Source organism: Sminthopsis crassicaudata, chromosome 2 (genome assembly GCF_048593235.1).
Source record: "Sminthopsis crassicaudata isolate SCR6 chromosome 2, ASM4859323v1, whole genome shotgun sequence".
Classification (NCBI taxonomy): domain Eukaryota; kingdom Metazoa; phylum Chordata; class Mammalia; order Dasyuromorphia; family Dasyuridae; genus Sminthopsis; species Sminthopsis crassicaudata.
In genome coordinates this window covers 586,014,161-586,035,982 of record NC_133618.1, presented here as the reverse complement: position 1 = coordinate 586,035,982, position 21,822 = coordinate 586,014,161, and the positions used below count along the sequence as shown (strand labels likewise).

The 21,822-nt window shown below is 32.0% G+C and overlaps 1 protein-coding gene across 1 annotated transcript in view; it reads right to left on the bottom strand.

Annotated features, from left to right (window-relative positions):
* Positions 1-9,859: 9,859 nt before the first annotated feature.
* Positions 9,860-21,822, bottom strand: part of SMC3 (structural maintenance of chromosomes 3) — a 44,199-nt gene continuing 32,236 nt past the window's right edge. The window contains exons 20-29 of the mRNA XM_074295569.1: positions 19,191-19,342; positions 18,807-18,965; positions 15,762-15,869; positions 15,119-15,227; positions 14,345-14,592; positions 14,035-14,247; positions 13,461-13,652; positions 13,064-13,241; positions 12,024-12,130; positions 9,860-10,907 (exon numbers count right to left, since the gene is read on the bottom strand). Coding sequence (XP_074151670.1) covers positions 10,836-10,907; positions 12,024-12,130; positions 13,064-13,241; positions 13,461-13,652; positions 14,035-14,247; positions 14,345-14,592; positions 15,119-15,227; positions 15,762-15,869; positions 18,807-18,965; positions 19,191-19,342 — 1,538 coding nt within the window. The 3' untranslated portion in view covers positions 9,860-10,835. The remainder of the gene's footprint in view (positions 10,908-12,023; positions 12,131-13,063; positions 13,242-13,460; positions 13,653-14,034; positions 14,248-14,344; positions 14,593-15,118; positions 15,228-15,761; positions 15,870-18,806; positions 18,966-19,190; positions 19,343-21,822) is intronic.

Genomic DNA, 21,822 nt, shown 5'->3' with positions numbered 1-21,822 from the left:
TAATATACTGAAGGTGATCAAAAGCCACTGAATGCCAACCAGCAAAGGAAATAAGAGATAAAATTGGAAAGAAAAAAAAAAAAAAAAAGCACATTTAAAAACTAACAAATATATCCTGAATTTAGAAATCTACTTAAAATTGGATTTTTCCATGAAATTCTGATTGGTTTAAGAGATAATAAAGTGCTTAAAGTTCAGTAACCTCAAACTATTAATTTCTGATGCTGATCAAAAAACAAAAACTTGAATATCCTCCAAATGGATGTCTGGAACATTGAAGGGATAATTATTATTATAATAATTATAAGTCCTTAGACTAGAAATGGCAGTCATGGGAACTGTTTCAAATGTATTTGATACTATATCCTTTTTGTATCACAAACATTTTGTCATTTTAAAATGCTTATCATACCAAAATTGATTAGTTTGATAGAATCCTATACCACGCATAGGAAAGTTCTTGGTAAATGCAAATTTATCTCTATATTAGAATACTATGTATGACCTGAAAGATATTGACTCCAGGGAGAACTAATGGATGTGAAGATAAATCAAAATTTTTTCCTGCAATTTAACTCACAGTGACAAGGATTGGGGATCTCAAGGATTACATGCTCATCTTACCTAGGGAATCATGGAAGAGCAATGGGAAAGAAGAAAAGTTAAATTATATTTTTATTTATTTATATTGGCCTGACTGTTCCGAATTCCAGAAGAAAGCCTTCTCTGGAATATCATGGAAGGCAGTGTGGTGCAATGGAAAAAGTATTAAAGTTGGAGTCCCAGGACCTTAGTTTGAAACCTGAATTTCACACTTAAACTATCTAATATTGAGTAGATCATTTAATCTTTCCAGATCCAAGATTCCTCATTTATAAAAGAAGTTAGTTAGACTAGATGCCTATTTGAACTCCAGGTAGGTCATCTGATAAATGTGGTTTGGATTACATGGAATAGTGAAAAGCAATTATTAGACCTTTTTTCAGAGTACATAACTGTCTATTAAAGCTATCACCCTAAATTTAATTATCTCAGAAATGTTGAAACAAACATTTTCCAAGGTTTCTGAGCCCAGCAAGGCTTAAGTTCAGAATCACAGGAAAATTGTCTGTGAATTTGTATTTAAAGCACCTGGGTTCAAATCCTGGCTTTTTACTATCTGTGTGGACCAGACTACTTACTCATTTCAATGCTATGGGGTTTGCTTCCTCATTATAAAAGAGGATGGACTACCTTTCAGTCTTACATATTGTGAAGGTCAATTACATATATTAGCCTCTCTCCCTCTCTCCTTTCCTCCCCTCCCCCTCAATAATTAAGAAGAGAACAATTAGGGGGATTAGATTGTAAATTTCTTTAAGGCAAGAACTGTATTTTGCCTTTTTGGGTAAGATGTATCCCCAGGTCTTAGCGCAGTGCCAGGCACATAGTAGGCACTTAATATAGATTGGGTTGCAATTAGAAAATTGTGCAGTGCTTTCAACTAATTCTAAAAATGCAAATTTATCTCCATAGCAGAGGAACACTATGACCTACAAACTATCTCCTTCCTTCCAAAGCCTGTGACCCATTTTACTGACTCCAGAGAGAATTAATGGATATGAAGATAAACCACAATTTTCATGCATTTTCACTCCCAAGTATTACATATTCATCTGAAACAAAACATTTTTAATATCAACATCCTTCTAGTGATGCAATTGGCTATGAATTAGGATAGCCTTATCTCTGAAGATTAAAATAACTCAAAAAGCAATAGACTGATTCCATCTTTTTTCTTACATATTGCCCATTTTCAGATTCTAAGTTATCCTAACCTACCTACGTATTGTCTCTCACATACTGGATTCCACATTCTATTTTTAACCCCATGCCTAAGACGCTCTTCACTCAGCTACATCACTTAGTTTCCTTCAAACATCAGTTCATTTCTCACCTGATACACATTTTATAGGCAACTAGGCTGTGTACATTCCTGAAACTAGGGTCAAGAAGATCTGAATTCCTGAGATACCACTACACACCTGTCAGATTGGCTAAGATGACAGGAACAAATAATGATGAATGTTGGAGGGGATGTGGGAAAACTGGGACACTGATACATTGCTGGTGGAGTTGTGAAAGAATCCAGCCATTCTGGAGAGCAATTTGGAACTATGCCCAAAAAGTTATCAAACTGTACATACCCTTTGATCCAGCATTGCTGTTATTAGGGTTATATCCCAAAGAAATACTAAAGAGCAGAAAGGGACCTGTATGTGCCAAAATGTTTGTGGCAGCTCTTTTTGTAGTGGCTAGAAACTGGAAGATGAATGGATGCCCATCAATTGGAGAATGGTTGGGTAAATTATGGTATATGAATGTTATGGAATATTATTGTTCTATAAGAAATGACCAGCAGGAGGAATACAGAGAGGCTTGGAGAGACTTACATCAACTGATGCTGAGTGAAATGAGCAGAACCAGAAGATCATTATACACTTCAACAACAACACTGTATGAAGATGTATTCTGATGGAAGTGGAAATCTTCAAAATAGAGAAGATCCAACTCACTTCCAGTTGATCAATGATGGACAGAAATAACTATACCCAGAGAAGGAACACTGGGAAGTGAATGTAAATTGTTAGCACTACTGTCTATCTACCCAGGTTACTTATACCTTCGGAATCTAATACTTAATGTGCAACAAGAAAATGGTATTTACACACATATATTGTATCTAGGTTATACTGTAACACATGTAAAATGTATGAGATTGCCTGTCATGGGGGGGGGAGTAGAGGGAGGGAGGGGATAATTTGGAAAAATGAATACAAGGGATAATATTATAAAAAAAATTACTCATGCATATATACGGTGGAAAAAAGTATAAATAAAAAAAAAAAAAGACCTGAGTTCAAATATGACATCAAACAATAGCTGTGTGACCCTAGCCAAGTTTTTTTTTTTTTTCCCCTCAGTTTTCTCCTGTAAAATGGGGATTATACCACCCTTTCCAGGATTGTTTCAAGAATCATAAGATAATATTTGCAAAAATACTTTACAAATCTTAAATGCACCATATGAAGGTAGCTATACTTTTAACATTTACAAAGATCTTTGCAAACCATAACACATTATGAAGCTGGCTATATTATTATAATTAATAACAATACTCCAACCATAGCCTGAACTTGTTTATCTTTTATTTTGTATTTATGTGTGTTCATGTTGTTTCTCCTAGTATATTGTAAACTCCTTGAAAGTAAGGACTATTTCTTTTTTGTCTTTGTACAAATACCTAGAACAGCACCTAATACATAAGAACCTAATAATCACTAATTGATTAATTGATGAATAAGTTACAACATATTAGCAAGGAAGAATCACAGAATAACAAGCAAAATTTCCCCAGACTCTAGCATTTGCTCAAGTTTCCTGTCAGAGCCAGTTTCTAAAATCATAATGCTATCTTATAATAATAGCTGCTTATCTTTTAGCATTTTAATCCCCGAGAACCCATCATGTATACCTGAACAAATTTGTGGGTAATTGGCTCCTTAATAAAGGGCTCCTGTTTTCTGTAGATCAGTCTTCTCAATGAAATTGGGCTGAAATTGTAATGTTACATTACTGGCATACAATCACATGACGTAATGTTATGACATGGTATGATGGCAAGTGACATGCCATATTGTGGCGGTTTCATGGCACAGCATGGTAACTGACAGTCTACTTGACCAAACAAAACATAGGTGAATGATAGGATGAGAATACAGGATTTAGAAAAAGCACTGGGCATGGAGTCAGAACAATGTTATACAACATAAATAACATGACATGTGAATTCTTTGAAATAGCATGTCATATGACAAATATCATTCATGTGATGATGTGTCATGTATAGCAATATGAAAACTAGCCAGTGATTTCATTATTATAGGGCCCAACCTAATATGGAAATACCCATCATATAGGTTACATCTATAATTTAGGGAGAAGTAGGGAAGTAGGGAAAAAAAATTAAGCAAAATGATATTAAATAGTAGAGTTTGAATTAAGATTCAATCCTCAGACTCCAAATCCACCTCTAAGAAACTGTTCTTGATTTCATGAAGCTAATATAACACTATGATGAACAATATTACTTAAACGCACTAGGGAGCTATAAACAAAATTGCTTTGTTGGATCTGAAAGCATCTTGACTCTAATATAGGGTATCAAGGAACACTTCTTTGAGCAAATGATATTGGAGATGAGTTCTGAAGAATATGCAGGATTAGAACCCAAACCTAAGAGCTCAATGCACAATTGCAGACGAGTCAATCATCCTCCTTTCAGATCCCAAACTTCTATTCATGACCAAATGAAGCTATTGCCTCATCCAAGTCTCTAATTCTTACCAAAGCACTGATATGGCAGATAACCCTTTCCAATCCCATATTCTTTACACCCTGACTTCTGTTAACTTGTTTTTTTGTGCATCTTTATTTAGCTGACTGATGAATATTTCAAAATCAAGGTTTCTATAACATCTAATTTTTTTCTATAATCCCCCACCCACTCCATTTCCCCAAAGAAGAAAAATAATCAGACCCTTCTCTTCTTCTAACTTCCCTATTCTCCCATTCTTTGGCTCTTTCCTCTCTCAATGCTCCATATACGATCAATTAGCAACTCCTATGGATTTTCCATCTGCCTCTCAACCCTCTATGCCTTTCTTACTCTGCTTCAGGCTTGTGCTAACAGCCTTGGGTTTGATACAGATTTAGACCTGAAAAGACTCTAGAGATTATCTTGTATGTCTTCATTCCATAACCATCTCTTCCCCTCTTCGATGTCATGCCATTGTTGAAGCAATTTGTTCATGTTTATTTTTGAGGCAACTAGGGTTAGTAATTTACCCAGGTTCACTTGGCAATAAAGTATTAAGTATCTGAGGCTGAATTTGAACTTGGGTAGGTCCTCCTGACTCCAGAGCTGGTGCTCTATCCACTGTGCCATCCAGTTGCCCCTCTTATTATTGTTAATCAATAGTTCTGATCAAGTAATTTTCCTGCCTCCAAATCCTAAGGAGCATGGCACAACAGAATGCTGGTATTTGGAATTAGAACACATATCACATCTACATGCCCTCCTAGACTTCATAATCTCCAGAAACTCATCCTGCAACATGAAATCAATTATCTCCTTAAATTACTTCCCACCTTTGCTACAGGATCTTATCATGTTCCTGAGTTGGGTATCGTCTTCCTCAGCTCCTCTTCAACTTTTTATATGAAGTCTTGCCCCCATTAGATTCTGTGCTCTCCAAGAGTAGGATCTGTCTTATGCCTTTTTTGCATGATCAGTGTCCAACATACCTAGCAAATTGTAAACACTTAATATTTGTCTATTATAAAGTATGAATCCCAACTCTGCCACTGATTTTCTTTTCAACCAAGGGGAAATGTCTCAGATAGTTGTTTCATTAATAAAAAGAGGGCACTAGAGATGACCTTTAAGGTCCCTTCTGGATGGCTGACTTTTCACATCCTCAACCCCCTATCCTCACCCCAGTAGTTCATATTTAAGAGCCTTTAACACTACAAGGACATCAACATCTTAAAAACTTTGCATGTAAATGAGGGAGGAACAGAACCAGCAAGAAACTGAAATCCTCAAGCTTAACCCTTAATATCAAGTTGTCTGGACTTAGTACATTTGTTTAAAAAAAAAAAAAAAAAAAAAAAAAGTCCACATAAGGGTATTAAAACCAGAACTGATAGTGAACTGCACAGAATCTATAAAAGACAATTTTCAAATGCTCTCTTTGGAATGGACATGTGCCCTCCAATGTGATGACTGAAGGGAATAAAATTATCCCTGATCTCTTTACAAACCTGATCTCGTCTCTGCCCTAATAGTCCTATGCAGTTGCTGGCTGTCACAAGAACTCTTACACCCAGGAGACTCTCTGTCACTAGGAAGGGCAGACTGGATGCCATATGGTAGTAGATTTATGGAACAACACTGGCATCATCTTTGAAGATGAATGGCAGCCAGAAGTCATAGAATCCTCCTAGGACATTTTAAGGAAGACAAACTGATGAAAGAGTCCACCCAAAATAAATGCAGGTAGGGATTGGAGAGCAGATACAGAAAAAGAAAACAGGTAGTGTTGACATATACTTAACCTTTTTATTTTCTGTATTTTCAACTAAATTGATAAAGCTGCCTTGTTTTCTACCATTGCTCAAATTTGGAGATCCAAAAGCAGTTGATTTAGTAGAAAGGATTGTAGACTGAAATCATGAGACCAAGATTCCAATAATGACTTTTGGCAAATAACCAGCTGCAGACCTGCAAATTACTTTTTTTCAGCACTTTATTTCTCATCCTTAGAATGAATGAGATCTTGGACTATGTGATCACTAAGTCTCTTTCTAGCTTTAAAAACTTTTAGAATATAAATAATTAACTTCACAATCTTGATAATTTAAAGAAGTTAGATAGTTAAATCTAATTCAAATCTGGCTTCAGATGCCAACTGTGTGATCCTGGGTAAGTCATTTAAACTGTTTACCTCAGTTTCCTGGAAGTTTCCTAGAAGTGCAGGAATAACTGCACTTACCAGAGTTATTATGAAGCTATAATTAGACATTTTTGAAGTGCTTTTTTTACAAACCATAAAGTACAACATAAATGGTGTCTACCTTAAGTAGTTTAAAAAAAAAAACAAACCACTAAAGAAAGAGAAATGGACAAAAACAAATTTTCAAAAATTTGACCTTTTTGTTCAAATATCCTTCTTATGAAATTAGTGAATTTTACCCATTAAAGGGACTCAGCATAAAATCATAAATTCAGAGCTAACAGGAACCTTAAAGATCATTTTGTTCATTTTGAAAGTTAAGAAACTGAAGCTTAAAAAGATTAAGTGATTGCAAAAAACACACAGAACTGATAAATAAAGCGAAGTTAATTTTGGGGAGGGTCAATTATGTTAGTCAAAAAGGAAAGCAAAATTGTTCATATAAAAAGTGAAAAAGTTCACGCCTTAGGAGGAAATATCATTTTAAGCATATCAGGAATAATTTTGCTCAATTATATGTCAAAAAATAGCAGTTTACATAAAACCGATGTCAAAAAATAGCAGTTTACATAAAACCGATATTTACAAAAATATAAAATGCCCAATTTTACAGAAGCACTAAAACAAATAACTCTATATTAATAGGAGAAACTTAACAAATCACAAATGAACTCCCAAAGGGAAAAAAAAAAAGCACCTAGATTTACAAGTGAATTCTATCAAACATCAAAGATTAATTACAAATTCTTTTCAAAAGAAAAAAAAGGCATCCTTCCAAATTGATATAAATAGGATCTTAACATGTAAAGCTGGGAGAAATAAAGCAGAGAAAAAACTGCAGAGCAATATTCCTAATGAACAGGCAAAAAACCTAAAATAGTAGCAAAGAGGCTACAATATATTAAGAACATTATATACTATGACTATGTTGTATTTACACTAGGAATGCAAAACTATTTAAACATAAGGAAAACTATACACAAAAAAATTGAATATCAATAATAAAATTTTAAAATTGATTTTGTCAATAGAAGTTGAAAAAGCTTTTCACAAAAGACCAATACTTATCTCTGTTTAAAACATTAGAATGCATAATAACAATGGTAATTAATAAATATCCTAAGTAATGTCTTCCTAAAACTAAGAACCAACATTTTATGAAATGAAATGAAAAAGGCTACAGATATTTCCAATTAGATCAAAGGCAAAGCAAGGCTGTTCATTATCAGGTATTTAAGGTGATTGTGCACATAATGCACAATTTAACATAGTTCTAGAAATTCTGCTAAGATCAAAACAAAAAAAAAAAGAGAGAGAGAATATACAGACAAGAAAACAAAAACTATTGCTTTTTGTTGATATGATGATCTATCCAGCAAATCTCAAAGAGTCAAATGTTTCAGTATCTTAATTATCTTTTTTAGATTCCTGTCATTTGACACATAATTTTATCCTGAAATTAGGTATCCATGCCTTTTTCCAAATCACTGATCATGGTAAACAGTAGGTCAATGATAGTTGTTGAGACCACTCCACCACAAATCTCCAATGAAGACACACACAAGAAGAATTAATGATTATTGTTTGAGTGCCAAATTTATCTTACTATGTACTATCATCTAATATCTAATTCTCCATTTTGTTTGCAAGAATAGCAAGACTTTTTCAAATTTGTTTAAAAATATATAAGTACATTTTATCTATATCATTCTAATCTTTTAGCCCAATAATTTGTCAAAAAAAGGGAGAAAGCTTAAAATCTTTTTCACATCCAGTTATTAAAGCTCTTAATCATCTCTTTAGAAAGTTTTAGAATTCTGTAAAAAATCAAGGTCAAAGCACGTTAGCTAATTTTTTGGCTTTTTGTAGGGTAAGGAGAAGGGTGCTCAAGGAGGAAACCTCTAATCCTATAATATTTCTCCTATTTGGGGCAGCTAGATAGAGCACAGCCCTGAAGTCAGGAGGACCCAAGTTCAAATCTGGCTTCAGACACTTAACATTTCCTATCCGTGTTGATCCTGGGCAAGTCACTTAACCCTAACTGCCTCACTAAAAAAATAAATCAATGAATAAAATCTCCTTGAAATTAAGTGGTTCCAAGTGGACGTCTTAATATTACATTTTACATTAAGGAGGGCTATATAGAAAAGCTCAAACACATAAACATATGAAAAGCTCAAACATATAAACATACACACACACACACACACATACACACACACACACAATTGGCTATTATACTTATTGTGGAAACTGAGCAAATCTAAGATTAGAAAATATTCATATCCCACTAGGATGAAAATTTTGTCATCTTAATGAAACTTCCCTTGAACAATCTTCATTCAAATCTGTCCGTTAAATAAGTTTGCAATATCAATGTCAAGAGGCAAAAAGCCAAAATTTTACAATATTTATTAACAACTTTTAAAGTTTGATATCATATTACATTTGTCTTTAAAATGTGAAGAGCTCAAAGACAAAGGGAAAGAATTCATATGTACAATATTTATAGAAGCACATTTTTGTTTTTAGCAAAGAACTAAAAAATAAAGATGCACATATCAATAAGGGAATATTTGTACAAATTATGGTAAATGAATGTGTAATTGAGAATTACTGCAAACTAAAAAGAAATTATAAAATGGAACACTGGAAAGACCTGTATGAACTGATGCAGAATGAAATGAGCAGAAGCAGTTAACTAATTTTATACAGTGACTTCAATAATGTAAAAAAAATTTTTTTGGAAAATAAGAATTTTGATGAAATGAATAACCACATAACTATAGAGTAGATCATACCTACAATTTCTAACAGAAATTAGATGAGCTTGAGATGCAGAACAGGAATACATTTCAGACATGTCCAATGTATGAATTTATTTTCCTTAGCTATGGTTATTAGTTACAAGAGTGTTGTGTTTTGTTTTGTTTTGTTTTTAATTTAGGAGCAATGGGGGAAGAGGAATAATAGTGAGATAAAAGAAGAAAAAGAAAAGTGGCTCACTGGAACATTAAAAAAAAAGATATTTGAAAGAGGACAAATAAAGACAATTTGAAAACTAACATTTAAAAAAGAAAGCTATTTATAAGAGACTGGTGATCCTGTTTCTTGTCTATCAAATAATGAAAAATAAAAATTGTAAAAATAAAAACTTCTAAAAACTATCATTCTATCTTCATGGCAACCATCTGAATTAGTAGGACAAGTTTCATTATATTATCTTATCTCCATATAATATTATCTCCATATAATATACCTCCATATAATATAAAAAGAAATTTTTATGATACATGAGAAACTTTTATGATACATGAGATTTATTTATTTCCAAGAACACAAAATCAATTTTGATAATAGACAGAGGAATATAATCCTAGTCTCTTGATTCACTAGTTTTTTTTTTTTGTTTGTTTGTTTGTTTTTTGGTAACTTATTTATTGGCCTACCAGCTATGTTTCCCAACCTAAAGAAAGGAAATTATTCCAGTACTAAGGAACAATTTCTATTTAATTTAAATAGTTTAGACAGAGGGCAGGATCACAGTCCAATTTTTTATATTCACTGTTATTTACTGACCTTTAAGATTTCTTTTAAGTTTCTCTTAAAATACAATTAATTTTTTAAAAATAAACTAAATCTGACCATAATGGAAAAATTTAAATGGTCAAGATACACTAGGCTAAATGAAGAGAATATTGAAGTTTTCCATTTCAGAAATAATAATATTCCTTTCTATGAAGTCAAACTCCACTTTAAATACTTACCCTAGACTGGAATAAAGCAAAATTAAAGATGTTACTTTTTAAAAAAAATTCAAATTAGCTACTCCAACTGTAAATGAAAACACACACACACACACTTCAACTAAATTGCAGCCATAAAATCAATCATTTAATTGAAGCTATATATATATTTTTTTAAAAGGATGAGGCAGTACATTTGATAAAATTATAATTAGGGAAAGCTATCAAGCATGTCTCAAAAAGATTTAAAACAGCAAAGGGACACTTTACAAAAAGATTGGATAGGAAGAGTTCTTAAACTACAAGTATAAAGATACATAAAACAGATTATTTTATAAAAGAATACAGCAACAGAAACATAAAATGAATACACAAGGTCATCCAAAACTAAGAATTCTTGGACCTTCTTAATTAAAATATAAGCTCAAAAACTATTTTAACATTGACCAAATATTTAGTTTGAAATGTACACTTCCTTAGTCGAGATTTCACACTATACACATCTTCCAAACAAGCTGCCAATAGTTTCCAATTAACCATGAGTAGTATCATCTTCCACAAAGTCTTTGGCCATCTCTGCTGTGATCACATCGATGTGACTAACCTGATAAAACAACACACATTAAAGTGTAATCTCCCAAAGTAAGTCATGTAACACTAAGCAATTTCAACATTATACTACGCAATTATAATGTCTTGTATAAATGAATGAATATAGAGTTTAAACTTTGATAATCTGCTGTGGAAAATTCTGGTGAAATTGACATTAACCAGTTATTATTTAACAATGGTTATTTGCCTTATATGATATGGCAAATTATAATTAAGCTTCTCAAAGGATCAAAGAATTTTAAAAGTGTTCCTCTGGTCTAGTCCATCTTAATTTGTTAAAAACACTATTAAATAATAATTTTATATGTTTGATATTTTATTTACAAAATCTACACTAACATTTTAATGTAGATTTTTACATATACACATATGACAGCATCAATTATGTGCGTGTTTGTGATTGTTATTAAAAGTAAATTGTAAATTATTTTAGGGCAAAAGTGTATGCCATTCTTCACTTTTGTGTTCCTCATGACTACCATATTGTAGATGCATAATAAATGTTTGCTGAATTCAATGTCTGAGAATACATAGAAGAGAACAGAGGAACCTACAAAGGAAGCATAACTGCATTAAAAAAGAAAGAAAGAAAGAAAGAAAGAAAGAAAGAAAGAAAGAAAGAAAGAAAGAAAGAGAGAGAGAGAGAGAGAGAGAGAGAGAGAGAGAGAGAGAGAGAGAGAGAAAGAAAGAAAGAAAGAAAGAAAGAAAGAAAGAAAGAAAGAAAGAAAAGAAAGAAAGAAAGAAAGAAAGAAAGAAAGAAAGAAAGAAAGAAAGCAAGCTAAAGCTGTGGGATGTTTTCCTAAACCCATTAAGTTTTTATACCAGACATATATGTGTGTCTGGCACATGACTGGTTATCAATAAATAAGTGACTGTTGAAGGTGGATAGGTGCTTTAGAAATTGACAAACTTCTATAGGGATGCCTCAAAGAAAAAAACTTAACTAACATCACATCATTATCTTAGCATTAACTCAGATAATATTGTTGTTGTTGTTGTTGTTGTTGTTGTTTTCCATTAATTGAAATGGAAAAAAACCAGAAATCAAGATAAATTATCAGGGTTAGTAAAAAAACAGTATTTCATGAAGGAGATCAGAAAGAATTACCTTATTTCTGAACTTTACACCATAGAATTTGTCAGCTGACTCAAGTAGTTCAGGCCTAAATGTAGTTGTAATAAACTGAGCATGTACAGCAAGTTCCATAATCATATCTGCAAAATTAAATGTTATTTAGAGAAAATTTCTCATTATAAATGAGAACTTAATACAACACTCACATTCCAAGCATACAATTACTAAGAATATACATATATAACTACTTGTTGTTCCTATAAAGAGGACTGATAAGTACTTTTTCATAAATTATTTTCTAAGAAAGAGCCATGTAATTATGAAATTGTTAGTCTGTTTTTTTTAACATTTTTATCAGCATGAGGTTAATTTAAATACTTTCACTTTTATAAACATGTACTTCTCAGATAAAAAAAAATGAGATTTTCTCAAATATTTGATAATATTTTATACAACAAAAGGATTATTTTTTCATAATTGTTTTTTCTTTAAAATTTATTTTTTTTATTTATTTGTTTTGCTGAGGCAGTTGGGGTTAAGTGACTTGCCCAGGTGACTTGCCCAGCTAGAAAGTGTTAAGTATCTGAAGCCAGATTTGAACACAGGTTCTCCTGACTTCAGAGCCGGTGCTCTATCTACTACACCAACTAGCTACCCCAAGAGTCATAATTCTTTAAAGAAGATGAAGATTACATTTGTGTAGGTCACATTACAGAAACAAAATTAGTTTACATATTACCTAGCATAACATTGATACGTACCTTTTTCTTTCATTACATGGCTATTCATGTACAGAGAAATATCCTAGAGCTTTAATATAAAAGGTCTCCATAAAAATTAAGGCAGGCATATTATCTAGATCAGAACTAAACCGAGCCTCAAGAGATCTGCTTTATTTCTAGCTCATGGAACTCAACTACATAAAATCAGGCTACCATACTGATAGGGGAAGGATTATTGATTATTAAAAAACTACTGTAACAAAATTATAACTATGATTCTGTAGAGGATTGGTATTACATTTCATCAGGTTTTATTATATAGGAAAAAAAGCATAAATTAAAAAGCCTTACCTGATACAGCCTTTCTGTGTTGAGCATCCAAAGCCTGGTCAATCTCATCAAACAAGTAAAAAGGAGCTGGATCACATTTCTGAATTGCAAAAATCAGTGCAAGAGCCACCAAAGACTTCTGTCCGCCTGAAAGCTGTTGCATTTCCCGCATTTCACCTTGCTTTCCTGTAAATGATACCTATGAAAATATTAAGTAGTAATAATTACTTAATTATTAATTACTATTATATCTAATAGCTACTGAACCAAAAACAACTTCCATAAGTCGGTCCTTAAGAAAGTTTTAAAATATTTGCATCTACAAAGACTAATTTAAATTCTTCATATACTCCTAAAATTTAGCAACTAAGTTTTTCTATAGCACACTTGAGAAAAGTGAACTCAAAAGGTGTTTTACCCTTATTCCTACACCAGTGAATTGATCAACTGATGGGACACTGCTTTGTGAGCCAGAACCTCTATCACTTTCAGTACTTCCTTCTCCTTCATCTTGAGATTGACTACCTTCCACATCACCTTTCTTCATCACCAATGTAGCTTTGCCACCAGGTACCAATTTCTGAAACACTTCACTGAAGTTTTTTGATACCTTGGATAAAAAACAAATAAAAATATTATGATTTATATTTCCTTATAAATCTTATTAAAATAGAAATTATTACAAGTATTACTTAGAGATGTGATTAAAAGTTATTTCAGTATTAGGAGGACTTTCCCTTAAGTTACAACATGACAAATAAGGACAGATATGATTATAAATGATGACAAACTGAAATATTCATATATATTTGAAAACAAAATAGTGACTTGAGGATTGGGAAGCATTGTTCTGTCAAAAGGCATAATGAAATTCTACTATATGTGAGAAAATAATTCATTTCACATCTTTGTTTAACTCTGTAGCATGGAAAAGAAACCATGACAACACAAACAAAATGCATACAATGGGGCTTAACCTAATTAAACTATACCTGTTTGAAAGTTAGTTGAATAGCTTCATATTTTCGAAGTTCAAGGACATTCATCAGCTCCATGATTGATTTGTAGCCCCTGTCCAGCTCTTCCTGTCTCTTAATTAATTTCTCTTTTTGTTCCGAAAAATTTACAAATTGATCTAAGGCTTTTTTATTGACATGACTGTATTTCTTTAATTCTGTGTTGCATTGTTCTAGTTTGCGAAACAGCTAGAAGAGGGAAAAAAGTGACTTTACAGCTCAGTTCTCAATAAAATTTTGACATATAGAGTAAAATCCATGATTAGTTTTCCAACTGGAAACTAACCTGTTTCAGGCTTAAAGTTTGGTATTTTTCAAATGCCTCTTGGGGAAGTGACCCAAGCTCTCGGATTTTCTTCATACACTCTTCTTTTTTCTTCAGAAGCATCCCTTGCCGGTTTGTCATCTTTTCAAGCTCTTTTGTATCATGGTTTATAGCATCCATGTGCTCTTTTTCCATAGTTTTCCAGCGCTCCATGCTCTTCTGAAGATCTTTAATTGCAACCTCTGTTTTGTCAATGGAATTGTCCAGATCTAGGTAAAAATATGGGGAAAAATCAGAATCTGATGCACAAAGGATTAGGTTTTAGTTTTGTAAACAATTTAGTAAATTGTCAAGGTTTTATTTGTTCAGTGAATGATGAAAACAAATATGAAAATTTAAGAACAACTTAATGGAATTAAGTAGTACAAAATATTAAAACACTGAAGAATAACCTTGGAATTTCCAGATTTCTCTTATGCAAATTTTACACTCAAAAATTCAAAAGTATGACAAACTTTTTAGTTAGTCCAATCCCCATTTCAGATAATTTAAGTTATTTTCATTATAGCATTAGTAACAAAATTTTCAAATAGATGGGATCTATTGTTTACAATAAAACTAGACTTCCCCACAAATTACTTATGTTAACAAAGAATACACAAAAATAATTAGCACACACTTTAACACTTTGGATTCCTAATGATTTGTAGTATTTCTCCTTCAATCAAAATGTTATGAATTATTTTATAAATTTACAAAAATATAATGAATGGTTTTAGGGAATAAGAAACCAACCATCTGATCGTGCCATAGTATCTTTTACACGTTTGTTGATGGCTTCAAGCTCTGATGTTGTGGCAGTGAGAACAGTACCACCTTCAGTTTCTCTCAGTTCATTAAGTTCCTGAAATACACAATGTTACCATGTATTTAAACTCATAAAGTAATAAAGTATAATTCTCATTAGAAGGCTTTAAAACAGATCAAGCTAAGAGACATGAGAATGTAACTCTTCTTTTTTTAGAGCTGTGGGACTAAGGGCATTGAATGCTGAAGCTGATGTGTTGGTTAAGTTTTGCTGAACTGATTTTTTTCCCATCTTTCTTTTTCATTCTTTGCTATAAGAAATATATTCTGGATTGAGGGAAAAAAGGAAGGATATAATGACAATACAAAAGATATCAATAAATTATATTATTTTTAAAAATATTGGGTGGGGGGGTGAAGAGGAGAGAAGCAGCACAATTATATTACAGGAATATGCAATGACCTTAAAGGCAGGAACTATTTTTCATTCTGTCATTGTGTCCTTAATAGAACCTTCTTGGGAAAAATAAAAATAGGTCCACAATCAACCTCTCTCTATTTATAAAATACAACTATTACAAGCAGCAAAAGATTATTATCAAAAGAATCCATAAAAGAAGAACAACTTTACCTGTTCTACTTGGTCTAAGCGTTTTCTCAGGTTCTCATTGAGATAGGTCTCTACTCGAGTTATTATGCCTTCCAATTTAATCCTTTCATTTAAGAGCTGTCTGTTTTCCTAGAATTAAGGAAAAAAGAAAAAGGAGTCATAGATATAAAAAGAAATTTCACTATACTAAACTAAGGTTTTCTAACACTGATCCACAGATTGATATTAGCTACCATAACAGGTCAATGAAGAATTAACAGAAATATTATTTTATAATATTTGTTGAGATAGATATTCCATCTTCCATATAATCCCCTTTTTAGGCAAGCTATTCTATGAATGGTTATTATTTCCCACAACACTAATTCAAACCCTTAAAAACATATATTTGCAAGAGATAAGAGAAATTCTATTTAAAATAACCGTATATAATATAAAATTTTTGAGAGCTTACCTGACAAGAAAAAGCCAAGAATTATATGAACACAATTACAAAATGCTTTTTACACAAATAAAATCAGATCTAAACAACTGGAAGAATATTAAGTTCTCATGGATACGCCAAGCTAATATAATAAAAATGACTATTCTACCTAAAATTTATCTACTTATTTAGTGACACACCAATCAAACTGCCAAGAAATTGCTTCATAAAGCAAGAAAAAACCATAGCAAAATTCATCTGGAAGACCAAAGATCAAGAATTTCAAGTGAATTAATTAAGGAAGAAAAAAAGCAAACAAAAGTGGTCTAAATGTACCAAACCTAAAATTACATTATAAAGCAGTAGTTGTCAGAACCAATTGGTACTGGCTAAGAAATAGTCATGGATCAGTGGAACAGGTTAGGTTCACAAGGCACAATAATCAATAGCTTTAATAATCTAGTGTTTTAATAAACCCAAAGACTCCAGTTTCTAGAACAAGAATTCACTATTTAACCAAAATTTCTGAGAAAATTAGAAAATAGTATGGCAGAACTAGGCATTGACCAATACCTAACATCCTATACCAAGGTAAAGTCAAAATGGGTTCATAATTTAGACATAAAGGATGATACTATAAGCAAATTAGGAGAACAAGGAATAGTCTACTCAGATCTGTGGAGAAAGATCTTAAAAAAGATCTAAAGAATATTATGAAATGCAAAATGGATAATTCTAATTATATTAAATTTTAAAAAGTTTTTGTACAAACAAAAAATGCAGCCAAAATTAAGAGGGAAATAGAAAACTAGGGGAAATTTTTACATTCAAGGGTTTTGATAAAGGTCTTATTTCTAAAATATATAAGAGAATCAATGCAAATTTGTAAGAAAACAAGCCATTCTCCAACTGATAAATGATCAGAGGATTTTCAGACAAATTTTCAGATGACAACTTTTAGATAAAGAAATTAAAGCCATTTGTAGTCACATGAAAAAAATGCTCTAAATCACTACTGATTAAAAAAAATATAAATTAAGACAACTCTGAGGTACTACTTCACATCCTCAGATCAGCTAAGATGACAGGAAAAGATAATGATAAATGTTGGAGAGAATTAAGAAAACTGGGACACTAATACATTGTTGGTGGAGCTATGAATTGATTCAACTATTCTGGAGAGCAATTTGGAAATATGCCCAAAGGGCTATCAAACTGTGCATATAACTAGCAATGTTCCTATTGGCCCTGTATCCCAAAGAAATCATAAGAAAGGAAAAATACCCACATTTGCAAAAATATTTGTGGCAGCCCTTTCTACAGTGGCAAAAAACTGGACACTGAGTGGATGCCCATCAGTTGGGGAATGGTTGAATAAAGTTATGATATATGAATGTTATGGAATATTATTGTTCTATAAGAAACGATCAGCAGGATGATTTCATTAAGACCTGGAGAGACTTACGTGAACTGATGCTAAGTGAAGTGGGTAGAAGAGAACATTGTACACAGCAGCATGATTATATGATAATCAACTGTGATAGATGTAGTTCTTTTCAACAGTGAGGTAACTCAGGCTAATTTCAACAGACTTGTGATAGAAAGAAACATCTACATCCAGAGAGGACTATGGGGATTGAATGAGGATCACAACACAGTGTTTTCACCTTTTTTGTTGTTTGCTTGCTTATTTTTTTCTTTCATTTCCCCCCCTTTTTTAACTGATTTTTCTTGTGCAGCATGACAAATATGAATATATTTAGAAGAATCGCACATGTTTAACCTATATTGGTTTACTTGCTGTCGAGGGGAGGAGGTAGGGAGGAAGGGAAGGAAGGAAAAAAAATTTGGAACACAAGGTTTTGTAAGGATGAATGTTGAAAACTATTTTTGCATGATTTTGACAAATAAAAAACTATTAGTATTTTTTTAAAAAGACAGAAAAAAGGTTTTAATAATAAAATCTCCATTATCCATTTTAAAATGCTATCTACTTGTATTTTTCCACTTTGTTTATTTTTCCCTTTAGTGTTGTATCACCTTTGCCTTCATACCAAACTACATCAAAATACACTTAATCAAAATGGTGCTATTACTAATATATACATGGTTGTGTATGTGTAGATATAGCAGAAAATGCACCTAAAAATCAGTCAAAATACCTTTTAGATTTCTTGTGCTAATCCTAACTGGAATCAAATTACTTGCATTTATAAAGCAAGCTTTTATTACTTCTTGATATTGACATGTTTTCTAAATAGAAGCTAAATATATTTATATTTCACTTTAAAAAATAAATAAATAACTTAACCTTTAAGATTATTTTTTACTGCATGATGTTGTTAGGTGGCAGTGTAGAGTGCTGGACTTGGAGTCATGAGAATCTAAGTCCAAATACAGCCTCAGATCCATATTTTCTATGTGATCTTAGGTAAGTCACTTAATCTCTGCCTCAGTTTCTCATCTGTAAAAATGGAGATAATAGTAGCACCTGCTTCTAGGGTTATTTTATGGATAAATGAGATGTTAGTACTTAGCACAGTGCCTTGCACAAAATAATTACTTTATAAATGTTAATTATTATAATTGTTATTAAAAGTCACAATAGTAATTACTAAGATTATTTAGCAAATCATACTTACTTGCTGTAGCAGCCGAATTTCATCATTCAAATCATCCACTCGTCTCTGATCTTCCAGGCTGAGCTGAGAGAGTAAATCTGTTCCCAGTTCTGCTTTTAGTGATTCTCTTGTCGATTCCATGGCATGTAAACTTGCCTCTAAGCTTTGCAAGCTACGTTGCTATGTGACAGATTGAGTCATTAATGTAAATATTTCTCAAGTCAGTAAATAAAGCCAGAAGGAATGAAATATTATAGTATATATATTTAAAATGCCAAATTCTAGATTGTCATTGTTGGCATTATTAAAATTAAGTTATCATAAAATTATCCCTAATTTCAGGATATTAATAAAAATCTCTAGCAGTAATCAAGAGAAAGAAATTAAGAATATCTATGTATGTACCTTTGGCATAAAAGTTTTTTCAGACTGCTGTCTCTTTTCTTTCAACATCTTCATCTCTGATAAAATACTGTCTCGAGATGCTTTGAATTTCCTCTGTTGGGTTTCAATTTGTTGCATTTGATTCATAAGTTGATCAATTTCATTATTAATCCATACAATGTGCTAAGGAAAATTCTGTACAATTTTGCATACAATATTATTTTTCCACCTCCTACCTTGTCCCCTCCATGTACTTTTTACCATTAAGTATCATGTTATCAGAGCAATCTTCCAAAACTCTATGTAACCTAGAGTTACATATTAATGCTTACCGCTTTCAAACAGACATGTTGTGTATTGATTTGTTTTACTTAATTTCATTCTTTTGTTATAGTTATAGGGTAGTTTTATGGAGAATGGTAGGATTCACTGGGAAAAGGCAATAATGTTTAAAAACTATATAAAATTTAAAAAAGAACACCATTTAAATCATGCTATGCTACTATAATCTAATAAAATTATTTCAGAAATGTTATAAAAAAACTACTTGTACCTTTTCTAATAAATAAAATCAGATTTATGGTACTATGTGTCAGTTATTTTTATTCTGTCAATGCTTTGCTTTCTCATTTATTTCCCATTTTATTTTTTTTTATGTTCTCAAATGTAATGAGTCCAACACAATCTGGCAATTTTTAATCTGCATTCAGTAGTACTTAATAGAATCAAAACACATTCAACTTAATTGAATGTTTTACCTTTTAAATAGAAGCCAATTAAAAAATTAAAAATATAAGCTTACTTATATACACATATACAAAAGATCGGACTAATACAAATCATTGCCTGTGCCTGGTTCATATTAAAAAGCTTTACTCTTCATACAATTGATTCTCCTGACATGACTGCTATTTTCTCATACAAAATCCTAAATCAGAATTATTCATCCTCTAATGTCACTAATTCGTTCTGAAATCTTTTGTCAGTACTGCAACAGCATCTGAAACATTAGTCACAGAATCTGCATCATAGTCCAGCATGTACTGTGAATTTAGAAATAACATATTACTTCCTACATTATTCATATCTGTTAAATCTGTAATTTACTCACTTAACATAATATGATATGATGACTTGGAGGGGGGGGAGGGGAACTAATGATCTAAACAGTAGTACCATCAACATAAGCCAGTTTGAAATCTCCTAGATTTTGAGGTAGGTACTAAGATAAAGAGAACAGAGAAATGATGTTGCAAGGTTATGTGATAACAAAAACCATAACAATGTAATTCCTAGTCTCTTTCTATGTTAAGGAGAATTAACTTCAGACTGAAAACAGTAACAACCAAAATGGTTTAAAGAAAAGGAAAGCAGAACATAAAGGAGAAAATGTCTAAAAAATTCCTCATACATGCATGGCTTTTCTTTCCCTGTCTCCAACTCCTTGGGGTGGCTGTTCCCTCTCCCTGGAACATATTTCCTCCTAACCTTTGTCTTAGAATGCTTAGTTTTCTTCAAGGTTCAGCTGGCACGTCACCTCTTCCACAAAGTCTTTCTGGGTGCCCCTCTCTCTTAGTACCTCCACATCCCAAAGTCCTCCCCCATTCAATGTGAATCATCTATATATTTGAACATTGATAACTAGCTAGACTATAAGCTTACTGAGGACAAGGGCTGTCTCACTTTTATCTCTGCATACCCAGAACCTAGCACAGAACTCGACACATATCAGGTGCTTCATAAATGTTTGTGAATTGGTTGCTATAAATAAGTTCAAAACACCTGATCCCCAAACAGATTATATTCCAGAGTACTGAAAGAAATTACAGATGCTTTCACTGAAGTACTATCAGTAATCTTTGAAGCTGTGAAATTGCAAAGAATTCAAAATATTAAGAACCAAATATTTCAATTTTCAAACTATATATAACTTCATATCAATACCCATATTGATTTTCTAGTCAATATAAAATCAGGAACTATTATAATTTTGTTTATGCCTTTAAAGTAAATTACTATATTTAAGTAAAAATGAATTCTGATAAATTTAAAAAGCAACTGGCATTTTTTAAAAATTGAGATATACTATTAAGTATTTTTTTAAATTTAGTACAGCCAGAGAGTAAAACAAACTCTACTAGAACTTAATGAAAAAATATTACTAATAATTACTAAATACTAAAATTGTAATTTTAGTCCAGTAATGCTCATCAGCATAGAGAGCTATTTTAATATAGACAGTATTCACTTAAAGAAACTACATCAAATCCCCTCTACTTCACTTTACTAGAAATGCAACTGGTAATTCTATTACTGCAGTGGGGTAAAAGAAAGATTATGGGTTGCAGGCTAGACGAATGGGATCCCACAAAACCATGATAAACAGTACCAATATGTTCAGAAGTGATTATCTGAAACACAGGACAAAATTAAATGACTCTAACTAAATTAAGATAAGGCCCTAAATTGGGTCAATATATAATATATCACAGGACTCCTTCATAACTACCAGGTTTCTAGGTTCCAATGAGAGAATTATAGCAATTTCAAAAAAGGCAGTCAATAATTAGAAACCAGTAACTTTAGGCACTTTGTATAGTACTTGTATAGTGTTTAGCTCAATTATTAAAAAAAAAAAAAAAAAAAAAAAGAA